The sequence below is a fragment of the Rissa tridactyla genome, chromosome 3 (assembly GCF_028500815.1).
Source record: "Rissa tridactyla isolate bRisTri1 chromosome 3, bRisTri1.patW.cur.20221130, whole genome shotgun sequence".
NCBI classification, from domain to species: Eukaryota; Metazoa; Chordata; class Aves; order Charadriiformes; family Laridae; genus Rissa; species Rissa tridactyla.
This window is the reverse complement of record NC_071468.1, coordinates 29085136-29101263: the sequence shown is the minus strand read 5'-3', so window position 1 is coordinate 29101263 and position 16128 is coordinate 29085136. Positions and strand designations below refer to the sequence as shown.

Genomic DNA, 16128 nt, shown 5'->3' with positions numbered 1-16128 from the left:
ATAAAACCTCTTGCTATATAGCATGAAACAGCACAAATGCAAAAAAAAAACCCCGATATTTTCCTTTTCCTGATTTTTTTGATTGCTCTTTGAAATGAATGAAATTGAATGAGTGAATCAAAATTGGTTACAATTTCTTGCTCTTGTGAAGATAGGGGGTTTTGCATTTTTAAGTGAAATCTACACATTCTTAAAGTTTCTCAAAACATGGAATAATTTTCATTCGTATGTTCCTAAAACTTCTTACTACAACAGCATTCAACTGTTGGAATTAAATTCATGGCTCTATATCAGACTTGAAATAACGTTGTATACGCTATATCTTGAGGGAGAATTTTAAAATATTTCACATTAAGTGGACATTCACAGATAAGCTTGAGCTGAAACTACTGTGTCTATGAGAAAATTTGGGCTTTATATGGTGCAGGAGAAGTTTCAGTTGTGTTAAACATTCTTGACTGCTATTGTGGATCAAGTATTCTACTAATAGGTAACTAGAAGATAGCAATAATCACTGTCTGTTGCTTATTATTTTCTTCAAAAGTAAACCACAATCTAAATGAATTATTTTGCTTATAATAATCTGAAATATTAGTATACACATGGAGAATCCTTGATTTCTAAAATGCGTCTAAGGGTCTATTCAAAAGTTCAAGAAGTAGCAACAGCGTCTTTTGTATTGTCTGGAGGGAGAATGCTTTTACTGATGAAAGTCAAAAGTGATTTGATATTTCAGCATGAAAGGAAGCTGTGAAAAACATTTCTCCAACTAGACTGTCTCTTTCCTCTCAGAGCATCCTTATTTCTTATACTGACAGTAGGTGAGAATGGCTAGAACCAGTAAATAAAATGTTGCAAGTTTCTCCCATGAATATTTTGTCTCTGTTTATCACCATAAAACAATTTTTTGTCAGAACACTACGGCTACACTTTTGTCTCAGTTTGCCTGATGGAATGAGGTTTCACACCTTTTCACCTTGACCTTAAAGAGCTTATCAAACCATATCATATGTACTGTACGTTCATAATGGCATAAACCAAAATTTCTTGTTTGCACATGTCTAAAATACTAATTAAATTCATGGTAGGTATGTTTTTATATGCGCAATATTCTCTTCTTCCTGTGCATTTTCGTACTGATAAAATATCTTGCAGCTGGTAAAAAGCACTGTGCATTGTAAGAATTTTAAGACTGACACCTTTGAGGAACGTACACTAAAATAATGTCTTGTATATCTTATTTTACCCTTGTTTCTAAAGTAAGATAGATTTTTGATTTATCTGGTCTGTCTCAAACTTTTTTTAACTTCAACTCTCTTTCTCAAACACTGTCTATTGCAGTGAAAGCCTTTTATAAAATAGAGAGATTGAAATCAGTCCTTTGTATGCATAAGTGTAGGTAATTATACTTTAAAGAGAACTTGCTTTGTACATTTTAATTTTTATAAAGAAACGAGCAGTTATCTCCCTGACACCTTATTAAATGTATAATTAACCTTATGATCCCTAGCTCACTTGTGAATGCTTGGCAGTATAATTGGAGAGGAATAGTGTTTCTCTTTTTCATTCTTTTGCAGTCCTAAACCTCGTTTTTGTGGTGTGTTGAAGTATTAGTTTAATTCTTTCCCCTTTTGTTTTAAACAAACTTTATACTTACCATTTTAAAAACAATGTTTACCGAAACGGTTCATGAAATTAACTTCTTTCCTGTGTTCAGTGGTGTTACGGTTTTGTTTTTTGTTTCCAAACTAATGATAATTATTAACTTTGTAAATAGGTAATAGATTAGTGTCTTATTTTAAACATCTGTACTTGGAAATTTTTACCTTAGTCATTTTGTTTATCACTAACCTACTCATGACTGCTACATTAATTGTTTCTTTTTCTTTAGAGATGTGGTGCATTAGTTGAGGAGAAGAGAACTTTCGTGAGTTTTATGGCTAGATCAGCATCTAAACCTGGAGAGGTATAGTATTTCTACATGTATATCGTTCTATATGTAGAAAAATACTATTTCATCAGCCTTTGTTGAATTGTTTTGGATCTTGAACTTCACAGTTGATAGCTTAATCAGGTTTCTCAGGGAGGGGGGTGTTAATTTGCAGAGCTGGTTACCTTTAAAGGAACAGTTTACTTTACAGAGCATAATGGAAAGGAGGGTGTAGTTAATATTTTTCGATTATTTCAGTAATTTCCTGCATTTTTTGATGTTATACCTTATGCCCTACAGACATTGTGCTTTGAATGTTTTACTGTGCTATCCAGTTCAGTATCACAACCTGAAAGTACTTATTTTGTTGGCGATGTTTTATGAATACAAATGCAAGTTAAAACCTCAGCCTCTCTCTAATGATAAAATGCCTCTATGTTTACATGAAAAGACACATTTCATATTACTTGCTATGGTGATTTGGGCATGTAACTAGTTTGAGCATCTGTTTGGATTCTTGGGTTTGTGCTCGTTCCCTGTAATTTGAAATGCTCTCATATATGTGCCTGCTCTACTCCTGTCCCTCCCTCTTCATATAACCCCCTCAAAGTAGGAAAAAAAACACACACAAAAAAAACCAAACAAAAAAACCCTAAAACAATCAAACAAAAAACCCACCACGCAAAAAAAAAATTAAAACCCCAAAAACTGAACAACAACAACAAAAAAAAACCAAAACACACATGCATGCAAAACCACATTAATTTCTTTTTCACGGAGGAGCAGCATCAGGAGACAGTGAATACATAAACTAGAGTAAATATTTTTCAAACAAGGGAAAATGCACATTTATGTTTTGTGGAAACTGCCATTAAATAGTCATAGATTAAAAGTTCTGTTGAAGTGGTGATGATGACAAACACAATCTTCTGGTGTCTGTAGGAGAAATTTAAAAAACTTGTGACTTTCTAGCTTTTCAAGCTGCAATTTTAATAACACATAGAAGTTAGTAGTATATGGTAAAGTTGTTATTAATTTTTATAAAATTTTTGTAATTCAAGACCTCAGAGGTTTTGAAACTGGAATCGGAGGTTGAGGGAGGGAGGTTCCAAATTTAAGCACATTAGTTAGTGATCTGACATCTTTTAAGCACTGATCATAGCTACCATTGACCTCTAAGTCAGCGAAGGCTGCTGAGTGGTTTGCATTTTTTTTTAATTTGGTTGAAATCCTGACGTTCTCATTAATACATTAATTGCTTCCTTCAAAAAATTGAGAAATTAATGTTTAGGCTTCTTGGGTATGGCTTCTAGTCCTGTATTTTGTTCGTTTTGTTTTGTGCCTGATTTCTTTGACTGTTTCTTATCTGCGTATGAAATTTTGTGAAGGAAGTTATTATGTCTCCTTTCGGCTGCACAGTCCATTCCTTGTTATCAGTACAGATCATTTCACTTAAAAGATCTGAAATCATTATTCTAACTTTGGCAATTTTATTTTGTTCTTTAAGATTTTAAGCTAATGCTGGTTTTGTCTGTGCATTAAATTTCATAGGCAAAGAAGATCGAGACACTTCTAGAACTGATTCCTGAGCATCTAGATATGGAAACTGCGTACCGTTACCTCATGAGATGTTATGGTAATTTACTCTCCTTGAAATAGGGTTTTTTAGTAAGAACTCTTCAGACATCTAGAAAGGTCATGGAAACCCTTAGAATGGGGAGTAGGATGTATGCTTGCTTTACAGTTTGAGCCACAAAAAGGTGGGGCGTTTGTCTAGGGTTTTTTGTTATTTAAGTCCGTTGGGTCTGTGTGCTATCCTAGCTATTAGGTTGGAAAAGCAAACCAACTGACCTGAGCCTTGAATCCTTTACAAAAGGAGCTGTATTAGATTAAAGGTTACTGGTACAATAGAGGCGAAGTAGGGGCTTTGTGGAATAAAAAAGAATCCATCCTAACCCATGGAGAGAAATACTGTAGAAATGAACGGCTTTTAAAATTAATCTAGCTTTGTTCCTGAAAAATGTAATGAGTGTATTTGTTCCTTTTATGTGTTTTTTATGTGTTTCAAATTCGTGATTAGTTCTATCAGCAATGTTCAAGGACCTTATTTTTAGTGTAAACTCTTTATACCAGTTTTAATTTAGCCAAAGTTAATATTCCAGATGCCTTCATTTGGATTTACCTAAATAGTTGATTTGAAGTGCTAATCAGTTCTCTTTATAGTTGAAGTCAGAGAGGAACAGCTCTAAAAAAAAATCAAGTTGCTTACTTATTTATTTACAACAATCACTCTTGAAAAACCAGGACATGCAGCACTCACTTGGAAGCTTGCATTTTTGTGCTGTAGTGTCGTTTGCCTTGAGTACTCTGGTATGGTCCTCCAGTTTTATTACAGGAAGCAAATACTCTTCACATGTGTAGTACAAGCAAATGGGCTTCAATCAAGCACAGAGGAGGTAAATAGGAATAATTAAGTGAAACACTTCAAACCCAAAGCCATGGTATGGTTTTAAAGGAATACAAACTACACTGTATTTGAATCAACTTGTAGAAGTTCTCGTGATGTATATCTAACTTAGAAAATTCACTTGCTTAATAACGTTCAAAACAGCAATCACTACCAAAATCCTTTAGCCCCATAGTTTCATTCACAGCAGGGCAAGTTTTCTAACATATTTTTAGAAAATAAAAAGTCACCCTTTTGTCACCAGTGCTGTATTTGCTGCTCTACACTATCATTAGTCCTTTACTGCTTTTTACGTCAGTAAAAATTCCATAAGTGAACTAATTAATTTTTTCAGTATCCTTTCTGACTACGACATAGTACAACAATTTCGTAAAGAGATTGCAGAGAATTAATCACTTGCTCCATTATACCTAAAACAGTGATTAGAGTGTATTCAACATGTGAAGCCACAGTGTATGTGAACAGATGATTGCTGTAGTTTCTTCAGGCAGAGGCATAGCTGGCTCATAGCAAGTTCTAGAGGAGACATTCAGTACCAGCGTGAAGAGTTTTAAAAGCTGTTTCCAGGTTACTGTGTACAAGCATCTCACCTGTATGAGACGTGGATTCCGCTCCTCTATCAGGTAGAAGAGTTACTTGACCCGCTTTACCAGGGCTGGGCTGGATGAGTCATACTAGGATATCTTTGCATTTTCTATTGCATCTTTCTGTTTTAAGGAAGTAAGATACTGTTGTACTCTTAGGATATTCAGGGGCATTTACTATATTCTGTTCCCACCGTGTATAAGATGTAGAGACTTGTACACGTGAACAGCCATTTCGCTGCTTCTTCCCCTCATCCCTTCTCTTCCATTTTTAATACTTTCTGCAGTGGTGAGTATGTTAGCTTCATTTGGCCATTAAAATGATCATCAGCAAAATATGTAGCACAACTGTACTAGGAGGCTGTGCTTAGGCTGTGTTCTAGCCAAGAGGACTAGAAATAGGATCTTTTATTTAAGAGATTTTATGTCTATTTTTTCATTTTACAGTTAGCTTTAAAACATTATTTCTCATTTTGGGCCAACTCCAACCTTGTACCATCATCATTTTCTAGAGAACAAATGATTCTACTGTCAGGTCTATTGTTATTTTTAATTATTTAGAAAAGGGAATGGAAGATAATAGAGTACTATTACTACAATTGGTTATTGTTAGTAGTTATCAAAATAAACGGACAAATGAAATGATAATTGTGTTTGATAATTGTTTATGTGTTTAGCAAAGATATAGTAGAATATAGATCACAGCTGGTAGAAGTCTGATCGTATATCAGACATCCATGACTGAACAAATAAAGGGATATTTACTCCTTTCCTTGTCCTGAGACATGATCCACTGCCAGGACTAGATTTCCTTCATCTGGTGAGATGCGTAATCCTTTGCTGTATACCTTCTAGAAAAAGAAATACGTAAAATCACATCTGTGTGGTCCATTAAAAGCAATCCAAGTATCAGCTCTTTTTTCGTTGTCCACACCATAAGTACACCTAGTTTTAATAAATAGAAAGTTAATGATTTCTATTAGGCTTTCATTAAACCATCACTTCATACGGTTTCTGCAGTAGCCTCCCACATTCAGAAGGAAGCTCAGCCACTTGCCAGATGTTGAGTGGGAAGATTTTTCTCAGGAAAAGGGGAACCAGACTATCCATTTCTGTATAATTGAAGCTTTTTTTTTTCTTTAAGAACCATTGTTTTTCTCGCCCCTATGGTTGTGAAGATGGTGTTTCCAAATGAGAACAAGTGAGAACTCAAGACAGCTCCCATACTGCAGGTTTTTGTCTTTTCCCAAGCAACAGAATGAATTTAACTGGACATGATGGCTTCCTTATTCTTCACAAGGTTCTAGGAACTGTTGTACTGTGTCTAGGACCCTGAGGATAACAGTGAAACTGTCAGAGGTCACTTTAATTTCATCCTGGTGCTTCTCAAGCAAATGCCTGAGCAGCAGCAGAGTCTATGGTGAAGCATGAGTCAAGGGAGAAGGAGGAGTTTCTTCGCTCTCCCACTTTAGAGGAAAGACAAATATACTCCACTCTTCTTCAGTTACAAGTGAATAATGCTTTAAATAAATGAAGAATGGATTAGTTAGAACCCGTCGCAGGTGATGGTGCCTTCTATGGAATATCCTGCACAATGTCATTGGTTACCTAAGCAGTTAAATTTTGTAGTATTGTCAGTGGGTCAGCAAAAATTTTCTCGTGCTCAGTAGGATGAAATGGGTTTTTCTTTATGTTCTAACATGAGCATCTGACCTTTGTTTTCTTTGTTCCCTTAGGTTATAGTTTTGATGTAGCCAGCACCTGTAACCCTAACAATATTCTGCCCTTACTTAAAGGAATTAAATTCTGTTCTAGAGTTCTCACGTGCTGAACTTGCATGCCTTTTGTTCTGGCTCTTTCTATTTTTTTATCATTTGCTTCAGAAAGAGGCACATGGCTCTGGATCTCACATGCTGGAGTGGTGTGTTCTCACCGTGCTGCTCCTACCCCTTTGTGGCTCTAGCACATTCTTGATGGAATTGGTCCTCCAACCTCAAATAAAAAGGAAAGCTAGAATGGCTGTGTGTTCTGTTCCCTTTTGTGAACTGTCAGTAGGATATGAAGAATATCCAGAATATTTGGAATATTATATATTAAAATATTTAGAGTCTGTTTTGGCAAGTAGTAGGAATGCGTGACATCGTGGAAACAGGTGAAAAAAGGAACAGTTAACCACTGGGTGTTTTCTGTTGTGGTTTGTTTTTTTTTTCCTCAGAATTGGATGGGGATGTTGCTTCTGTAAAGGCTGTGTATGAGAAAACAAAAGCGAAGAACATAGAGCTGCCCGAGCTATCTCTGAAATCTTTAGCAGCTTTTCTGAAGAAAGTAGGAGAGCCTGTCCCTTTCACTGAGCCCCCTGTGAGTATTTCCTAATTAAGAAATAGATCTGCAGGATTGTGTATGTTCGATGTTAATAAAACAAATTGCATGAATAATTACATAGGGATTAGATCTCTGCAGAGACTCCTCAAAGGAGGTAACGTATGAAGAACTGAGTGTTGCAGGAGCTATAGCAATCTTGCATTGGATTTGACTTGAGGAAATAAAACCTCTTGGGGCTTACGATATTTAAACTACCTGATCCTTATCGGGCACTCATCTACAGGTGTACCTTCATCAGATGTCCTTGGGGCAGTTATCTAAGCAATTGAACTTTAAAAGGCTTATAGAATGTGTATTTCATTAACAATTAATGGGGTTTAGTTTTCCATAATTACCTGTTTTGTATTTAGTACAAGTTGCTGCTTTAGTAGGACGGGATTTTAGACGGTAGGAATTCTTTTTCTATTGCAGCTTTGCTTCTAGCTGCCTTGCCAACACATATATGCAGTTGTGCAAATATATCTTATTTGAGGGTGACAAGTGGCATGACACTAGATCTGTCAAGACTGTAAATACTTCTTTTACATGATTCCTTTGACTAATAGTCTACTAGTACCATTTTAGCGAAGCAGACTTTAAAGACTTTTATTTTCCCTCTCTAAGCAAACTTTTTATTGCTATTTTCTAGCCACTTTTTATATTCTAAACTAAGTGTTTTTCTATAGTTCTGTAAAGACCTGATTATATGCTGTTTCTTCACATTGCTTCATGATAAATGCAAATTTCTTTTCTCATTTTGCAAAGAATTAGAGAAAATTTTGGCATAAAATATTTGTTTTAGCCTTTTAACAGCTGTGGAGTTTTTACTGCAACCTTGACATATGATTTCTAATCTGAATTTTTATGTCAACTGTGTAAATTTAAAACCTAGAATGTCTGTTTCTTACATGTAGGTAGTGAAAATAGGAGTGTTTCTTCAAAGTCACTGAAATTATTCATTTTCTGATTTCCTTGTTCAATTTTTCTCTAATGCAGCTTGGTCTTTAACAGCATCTCATTTTTTTTGACACAATTGCAGATTGCAGTTAAAAAGTATTTTCATTTTTAAAATGAAATTGATTATATTATTGCATTTTGTAATAGAAGCTTCATTATGCATTTTTGGCAACGTTTTCCTTTTCCTTTTATTCTCTCTCTCTGGTATTTCTCTTAATTATACAGACTTCAGTACAGATCTAGCTTTGCATGACAGAGAATAATAGATTTTGCTTTTGTCAGGACATAAGACTTTGTTCAGAATTAGTAACTTTTCTGTTGAAACAATGTTGAACTTGTTTATTCCACTCTATTTATAGGAGTCATTCAAGTTCTATGTGGAAAAATGGAGGAAAAGAAGATTGGAAGCGTCATGAACAGTCAGTCTTTTATGCTTTAGTTGTTTATGAAATTGTTTAAATATTACATTCAATAAAAATTTAAAAAAGCATGTTGTTTTGTGTAATTTTTAATATAAATCTGTGTTTAAACAGCACTTTCCATAGCTGTAATTGATAGAAACGTTCATTAATAGAAATGCTGTTAAAATTGCTAATGAAATAGAAAGCTGCATCTTGATAGGCTATTTCTGTTTTGATGTATCATGCGCTATAACCTGATCTGTAACGTGGCTCCTGTTGATTCACCAAATATATGTATATCAAGAAAGTTGCTAGAGGGGCATGTAACTGTAACTTAAGCAAACTGTCTTATCCTTTGTTGTTCTTTGCCTGGTCAATGTACTTTGGGATGAAAACAGAAGGGTAAAGAGCATCATCTTCAGGATTCATCTGTATCTACACAGAAAATAAACACATGGTTGTTTTTTTTTCTTAGCTTTCTCTTAAATGTACTTCTGTTGTGTTAAGTATCTTGTTAGGGCATTTGATATTATAGGGGAAGACAAAATACTTCTACCTTTTACACTAACTTGCGTGTTGTGGTTTTATAGCATCTTTAATTCATTCTCGTAACTGTTAGTCCAGTTAGTTTTATGGGTACAAGAACTGTGTATCCTTGAAAACATGCCTTTTTAACAAAGGAGCGCCCATTATTTGGAGGGGTAGCAGTTGTTTACTTGCTGGGAGACTGGTGGGCGTGATTTGTATCAATGTGGGGAGTAAACCTACTCTGGTGTGAAGTTTTACAGTCCAGAGTTGTGAGATCATGAAAATAAGACACTTAGAAATTACAAAGATGAAAGAATACATAGAGAATACATCCATTATCTCTCCAAACAATGATGGAAACTCACAAATGTGCACATCGGTACAAAAAATGGAACACGGTTCCCATGCAGTACTTCAAACAGGTTTTAATGAAATGAAAGCTTGTTTCTGTGCATTTAATAACTTTGTTTATTGATCTTTACATTTTCAGTTAGTTAACCTTATCTTTCTTAGGTTTTCCCCGCATAGGCAACACTGTGGTAATTAAAAATCCGTGTGTGCACACAAGATTCAGCAAAACTTTGAAAGACTTGTACGGTACTGTGAATGTGTCAAAGTTGGGAAGAAATTGGGACATATTTATTTCAGGTAAAATTTCCAATTCATTAACTAGTATGTTTAGGAATACACAGAAAATTCCTGATGCACTTGAAAAAGGAGGCATAACTAATCAAGGGCTGAGGAGAGTGGTAGATTTTGTTTTCCAAACAAACCGGATGAATCCTAGCTGTGTCTGCCCCACTGGTGGTGTGGTTTTACGGTGACCTCCATGACTTCGAGAGCATAGACCCGACAGCACACCGCACCTACGTGGCTCTAACCGTCGGGCACCCTTTGTTCCTGGGTTGTCAAGATAAGGCATAAACATTTGAAATTTTATTCATAGCCTAATGGTTGTGTTGCCCTATCTGAAAGCAAGCCTGGGCAGTACTTGGTTTATTTCATTTCACAAATGGAGTTGTTGATTATTTTTTTTTTTTCCTAAAGCTACAGCTACTTTACATGTGTTTCGGTGTAATAGCAGCATAATTGAAGACTCTGTCAACTGGTTAGCAGCCCTTTCTCGAGTGCCACAGCTCTTGTTTTTAGAGGTCATCTCATGAATCTTTCGGTTTCACAGCAGTAGCTGTGCTCCAGTAAGTGGAGTCGCATCTGGAGGCGATGGGCCTGTATGCTTTTTGAGCTAAGCTAGCACATAGGGTAAGGATTAGGGTAAGGGTAAGAGAAGGTTACTTGGAGTGAACAAACAGCAGGCTGTCACAGAGGAACTGAACAGCAGATCTGTAGATCTTTACCTCCCTTTCCAACAAGGAGGTGGCATCTCCTGTGGTCGTGGACCCAGGTGCAATTGACTGTCAGGTGCGGCACCCGTCACTGGTCTGTGCTGGGATGCTGGCAGGTTGTGTTTCCTGGCAGGTTGTGTTTCCTGGCAGGTTGTGTTTCCTGGCAGGTTGTGTTTGCTGGCAGAAGAGCAGCAGATGACAGGGCAGCCAGCGGCAGGACTGCCTGAGGTCTGACCAGGCAGGGTTAGTACCAGGTGGCATCTACACCTTTTTCTTCTAACTTGCTTGACTTGAACTCTTAATGGAATAATGCCTTATGATTTTAGAGTTGCGATTGTGAAAAGAAAGTGTGACAGCCTGTAACTGAAGAATACAATTTGGATTGTTTTCAGCTTTGAAATTGCAATTTTTGAGTGGCCTTGTGGAAGAGCGGGCTGCTGAGCCAGTTAAACATGAGTGAGGCGCTGCAGGAGCACGAGCCCAGACAGCAGCGGGGTCTCCTGGCAGCAGTGACGGGGTGATGGGTGAGGCTGCACGCTCACCGCTTGGCATCACGTTCCAATAGCCCTTGTCCATGGAGTCTCGTGGCAGAGTTGGGAAAGCAGAGATTATTCGAAAGATAGGGAAAGGCTGCCGTTGTGTGATAATATTTCCCATTTCCTGTTCCAGTAAATGTTTCGTGTACAATTAAGGAATGATTACACAGAGGAGTGAGGTCTCTCCTGTCTTTAAAATGTGGGGCAGTGAGGGATTTGTGCCACTCCGGGACACAATCATCTCAGTCTGAAACAAGGTTATACTGGGAAGGTTTTGCAGAATTGGCATTTGTGCCGACTCTTCTAGAATACGCTTGAAATGATAATATTTCTTGGGCATTGGTGTGCTGAGACTCAGCCACTTCAAGCATGAAGAAAAATGCGGTTCAGAAAGGTTAGCTTTTCTTCACCAAATAAGTAGGCAGTTTCATTATTTATTTCTTCATATTCAAAGAAGGAAACCTGTAAGATGACAAAATGCAGGATGGCAGACTTGCAAACTTGTCACGGTGATTTATTAGTCCAGATACCAAACCTGCTCTGTCATACTGACCATAGCACTTACCCCTTTAAAGCAGAAGAGGATTATTTGCCACCGGCTAGTGGGTAACTGGGATTGTGCGAGATCCAGACCCGGCGCAGGGTCCGTGAGGTAGGAGTGTGCTTTTCCAGAGGCCTCCGTGGGAAGCTGAGACTGTGCTGACGTGAAATGACCTGACATGTTACTGTAAAAAGCAAATTGTGTGAGTTGTGTATGTGTTTGCATAATAGTGTGTTGTGATGGGGGTTGAGAGGACTGGAAAAAGCTTGCTGCTTGAATTGAGGTGGCTTAATCTCGCTTCTGTGCCCTGCGCCACATTGTGGACTCGCCTCTTTCCCCAGCTCCCCTTGAGGTAGGGGTGGGAGGAGGGTGCTTTTTGGTTTCCGAGCTCAATATGGGAAAAGTTTCCCTGTTAACTACCAATACAGTCATTTTGCAGCGTGGTAATTACATGCTGTAGTTCTATCCTTATCTACTAAAACAGTTCGTTCAACTCATTGTCTCCTGAGACCCTTTTCTATAGCAAGAAATGCAGCTCGGTAGGTTGGTAGCTGTCTTTAGACTTTCTTAATGTGTACCCACTGTTGAAAATGGAGTAGCTGAACGGATCGTGTCTGTGGCAGTGACAGCTCAGAAGGTTTTTATAGATTGAATGCCTGAGTCAGCAGGATTCCAGCTGCAGTTTACAGTAACACGGGAGGATCATAACAGCGAAGGTAGGATCACGAGCGCGCGTATTGACAGAGAAATAGACTGGAAGCATGTTCACCACAGTACTACTCTATTTATTGCTTTTCTCAAAGGTGTGATGCTTCCAGACTCTCACGGAACACAGCAGAGGAGGAAGTGACAGAAGTGATGGATGTGACCGGGAGGTTTTGCTGTTCAATGTGAGAAATCTGTCAGCATCTAGAAGGAATGTCCCATTTCCCGTACCGATATATTGTTGCTATGACAGTGAAAAAAGCAAGCATGGAAGAAAAAGCCGACATGGTCATTGAATTTAGCCTTTTTTTTTTTTTTTAGCAAAGATTTCTCTGCATTTCTTAAAATTTTTCTCATAATTTCTATGCAAAGTCAACTGCGAAAATATATTTCCTTTCTGCTGGAAAGGAAGCCGTTCTGCAGAATGGCTGCAGCTGCTGGTGACTCGCCAGTACCTCTGTGAATCGTAATCAGAGGAAGCCCCGTATCCTTTGAAGATGGTGGCTCCAACTGAGACTGCAGTGCAATCTAAGGACGTCTTTCTGAGTATGAGTGTGCAGATTATCAGCTACGGGAGCGAAGTTCTGGGTTTCCCATTAGGTATGGAAATAAGAGCAAATATGGAAGTTTGAGCTTTGAGTTTTCCCTGCTGTTTCCTGTAATTAAGCAAATGAGAATAATAGAAACTGTCTTAGGCAGTGCCTGCTGTAGATGGGGGTTCCACATTGATCTACTTTTAGGTAAAACTCTTAATGCGAGGTTTCTCTCTGATACTTCTAAACCTCTATATTACAATTGGCTAATGCTTCACAATTTCTCACGTGATTACCCTTATAACACCGTGATAAAGCAGCGGTATCTACAGAATTGCTACCTCTGCAGCCATAGCTCCAAACCTCTTAGTAGTCCTGTGTTTTCTCGTAGTCATTTCACTCGGCTATAAGTGCCAATAAACTCAAGGTTCAGAAAGCAACAAACTTCAGGGTCTCACGGTGAAAGCGATGAGTCTTGAAAACTAGCAGCAAATTTAATTCTTGGTTTTGCAAGTAGTTTGCATCAGCCGTTCTTCACACACTCTGTGAGACCAGGGCCAATCTTAAAAATGTGGAGTTATGGGAAGAGTTGTAGATAGCAGAGATGAATCTTCAGGGGAGGAGAGGAGGGTGGATTTTTAGATAGAAAACAGATTGGGCTGGAGAGAAAGCAGGGAGGTGTGGACAGGACAGGGTTGGCCTGGCCAACCTCCTTCAAGGTTGTTGAAGAAGGCTTTGAAAGGACGTTTTGCTGGGTGCTGGATATTTATTTATGGGAGAGGGGCTATGAAGAGTGGTAGGCAAAATACGGGATTGCTGCAAAGGAACTCTGAAGGGATTGGAAGTACTGGGAAAACACCTGGGTGGGAAGAATGAGAGTTGTATTGTGGGTGTCAATAAGAAGACAAAGCTAGCAGCTTCAGCATGATGCCTTAGGCCTGGTTGGATTGGGAGTGAGTGAGTGTGAGGGGAAGGAGGGGCCTTCAACTTGCTGTCAGTCTGGCTCTGTGACACACGACCGTAGATCTTTGCCTTTTTCTTGGCTCCCACTGTCTCTCCTCAAGCGCTTCTCCTTGAGGTTCGCTGCAGAAGAAAGCGGTGGCAGCAGCAGGGGCTGCTGAGGGCGATTTGGTTGCAAAGCCCAAGTCAGTGAAGGAAGAGGCTGTGAAGGACTGATCAGAGCTGCTGAGCCAAGCCGGGTCCTCTCAAGCCTTTCCACCATGGGGAGTCATGATGGTGCTAGTCCTGGAATTGCAGCTGGGTGACTGGAGGAACAGGAGCATCATCAAGTGCCAAAAATCCCAAAGGAAGTTTCTTCCAGCAGCAGCCTGTTAAACCTCACACTTCTCACATTTGAAAGCAGCTGTAGGAAAACGTGTTTTTAGTGTAATTTAGGGTGGTTCTAAAGCTGAGTCTGAACACGGGACAGTGTTTAGCAGTGGGGCTGTTCTGGTTTCTTTGCATGTTCTGGTGCGGAAGTTGCAGCCCGAGGTGAGGCTCCAGCCAAAGCAACCGCGTCAGGTTGCGGAGCCCACTGCCTCGCCACGCTCTGAAAAACTTCCTGCCGAAACCAAAAATAAATCAAGCAATTACCCTTGGTACTTGCAGCGTTCTCTGGGGTTTCCCTCTGATTAGTTTAGCTAGTAGCTTGAATAGTTCATGTCCGAAGGTTAGCTCAGCTGTAAATCTGTAGCAGTTGTACATTTTTAGGGCCCTCGGAACCCTTTGTAAAGAAAATTACACTCTAAAAATTGGAAATATGATAGAAAAGTATATGCTCATGAGAAAATCCATTAGGACTGATGTATCCATGGACTTTGCTTAAACAAGGTTTCTGATTTCCTTGATGATTTTGTTGACTCAGCCTGTGTTTCAACCATCAATGTCCAAAGTGAGAGAGCTAGTAATACCGCTTGTCGCACCTGGTTAACCGTTCAGCATTCCAGGGAGGAGGAAAAAGCCCTGATCGAGTGCCATAGCTGAAAATAAACAAGTATCTATAAAATGTTAATTTTTTTTAATACCCTTTAGTTTTCCATCTTTTTTAATACATTTTTAATGACATCCATATTTTTCATCATCTATAGTACCTATAAAATATTGTGCTCCAATTTAATTTTTTTTTATGCCCAGGAATACAATTTCTGCATTTGAGCGTCTTTCTCGCTGACATCAATAACATTATAAATTTGTCTAAATTCAGCAAGTAAAAACAAGGTTGAAAACTATGTTTTATACCACTAGCTGCAGGGGGCATAAAATTACGGTAATTTGTGGCTTTACTGTTGTCAGTCATGTACAAGAGTTTTTTCCCAGTGGAAATTTATCACGCGCCTGACACTGAACACGCTACAAAGCTGCGAGGCGTTTTTCCGATACAAAAGCCCTGAGAAATTCCCTGTGAAGTGTATAAAGTTAATATTCATTCTTTGGTCTTGCTTTTAGAAGGGACAAACCTGGAGCAAGCGTGTCCAAAGCGCTTGGCAGCGCCGAGCACTGCTGGTCATCAGACAGTGCGCTTTTCTAGGTAACAATAATAGTAACAAAAATGCCTTTTTGTTTTGGTTTGGGTTTTTTTACATGATTTCTGCAGGAGCTGTGGGTACAGGGGGAAGGCAGGAAAAGCAGGTACAGCAGAACTCCTGCCAGAGTGGTGGGAGGGTGACAGCTCTCGCTGGCCTGAAATGCCCCTGCAGCTCCGCGGGGGTGGCAACTTGTTGTCTGTGTTGCCAGGAACTGCAAGCCAAAAAGTTTATTAAATGATTGTATTAAGGGGACGCTAAAAGAGCCAAAAAAAGTTGTTGGCGCTCTGCCTTTCTCAGCAGAGGTGAGAGTCTCTTGGGGTGATGGCTCCCACGGGTTTGACCTCCCGCTCCCCCACCTGGAAATCCAAGGGCTGCTGTATGTGAGGTGACATCCTGCAGCTGGGGGCAGCTCGTTAGGGCAGCACACGTCCTGGTTTGCAAAGTTTTCAGTTTGTGCAGCACAATTGTGTTGTTGCTTGGTTTGGAACTCCGGGTTTTGGGTTTTTTTGCCACTGTGCCTTTCCGCACTTAGTTGAAGCGGTGCCACAAGGCAATCAGCTATTTTTAAAATAAGAGCAGTGGAAGATTTGGGTGTTTGTTGAAAAGCAATCATTAAGATGATACTTATTTCTTTTAGGGTGCTTTTCTCAGTGTCGTGACTTGCATCGCGAGAAGGAAGATGTTTATTTGCGTCAGGGAGGAGCTGCTGGTGGAGGC

General features: G+C 39.0%; 1 protein-coding gene across 1 annotated transcript in view; it reads left to right on the top strand.

Annotated features, from left to right (window-relative positions):
- The window catches only part of LRPPRC (leucine rich pentatricopeptide repeat containing), a 93928-nt gene extending 84754 nt beyond the window's left edge, over positions 1-9174 (top strand). Inside the window, 4 exon segments of the mRNA XM_054195083.1 lie at positions 1892-1966; positions 3482-3566; positions 7197-7339; positions 8659-9174. Coding sequence (XP_054051058.1) covers positions 1892-1966; positions 3482-3566; positions 7197-7339; positions 8659-8715 — 360 coding nt within the window. The 3' untranslated portion in view covers positions 8716-9174.
- Positions 9175-16128: the final 6954 nt, after the last annotated feature.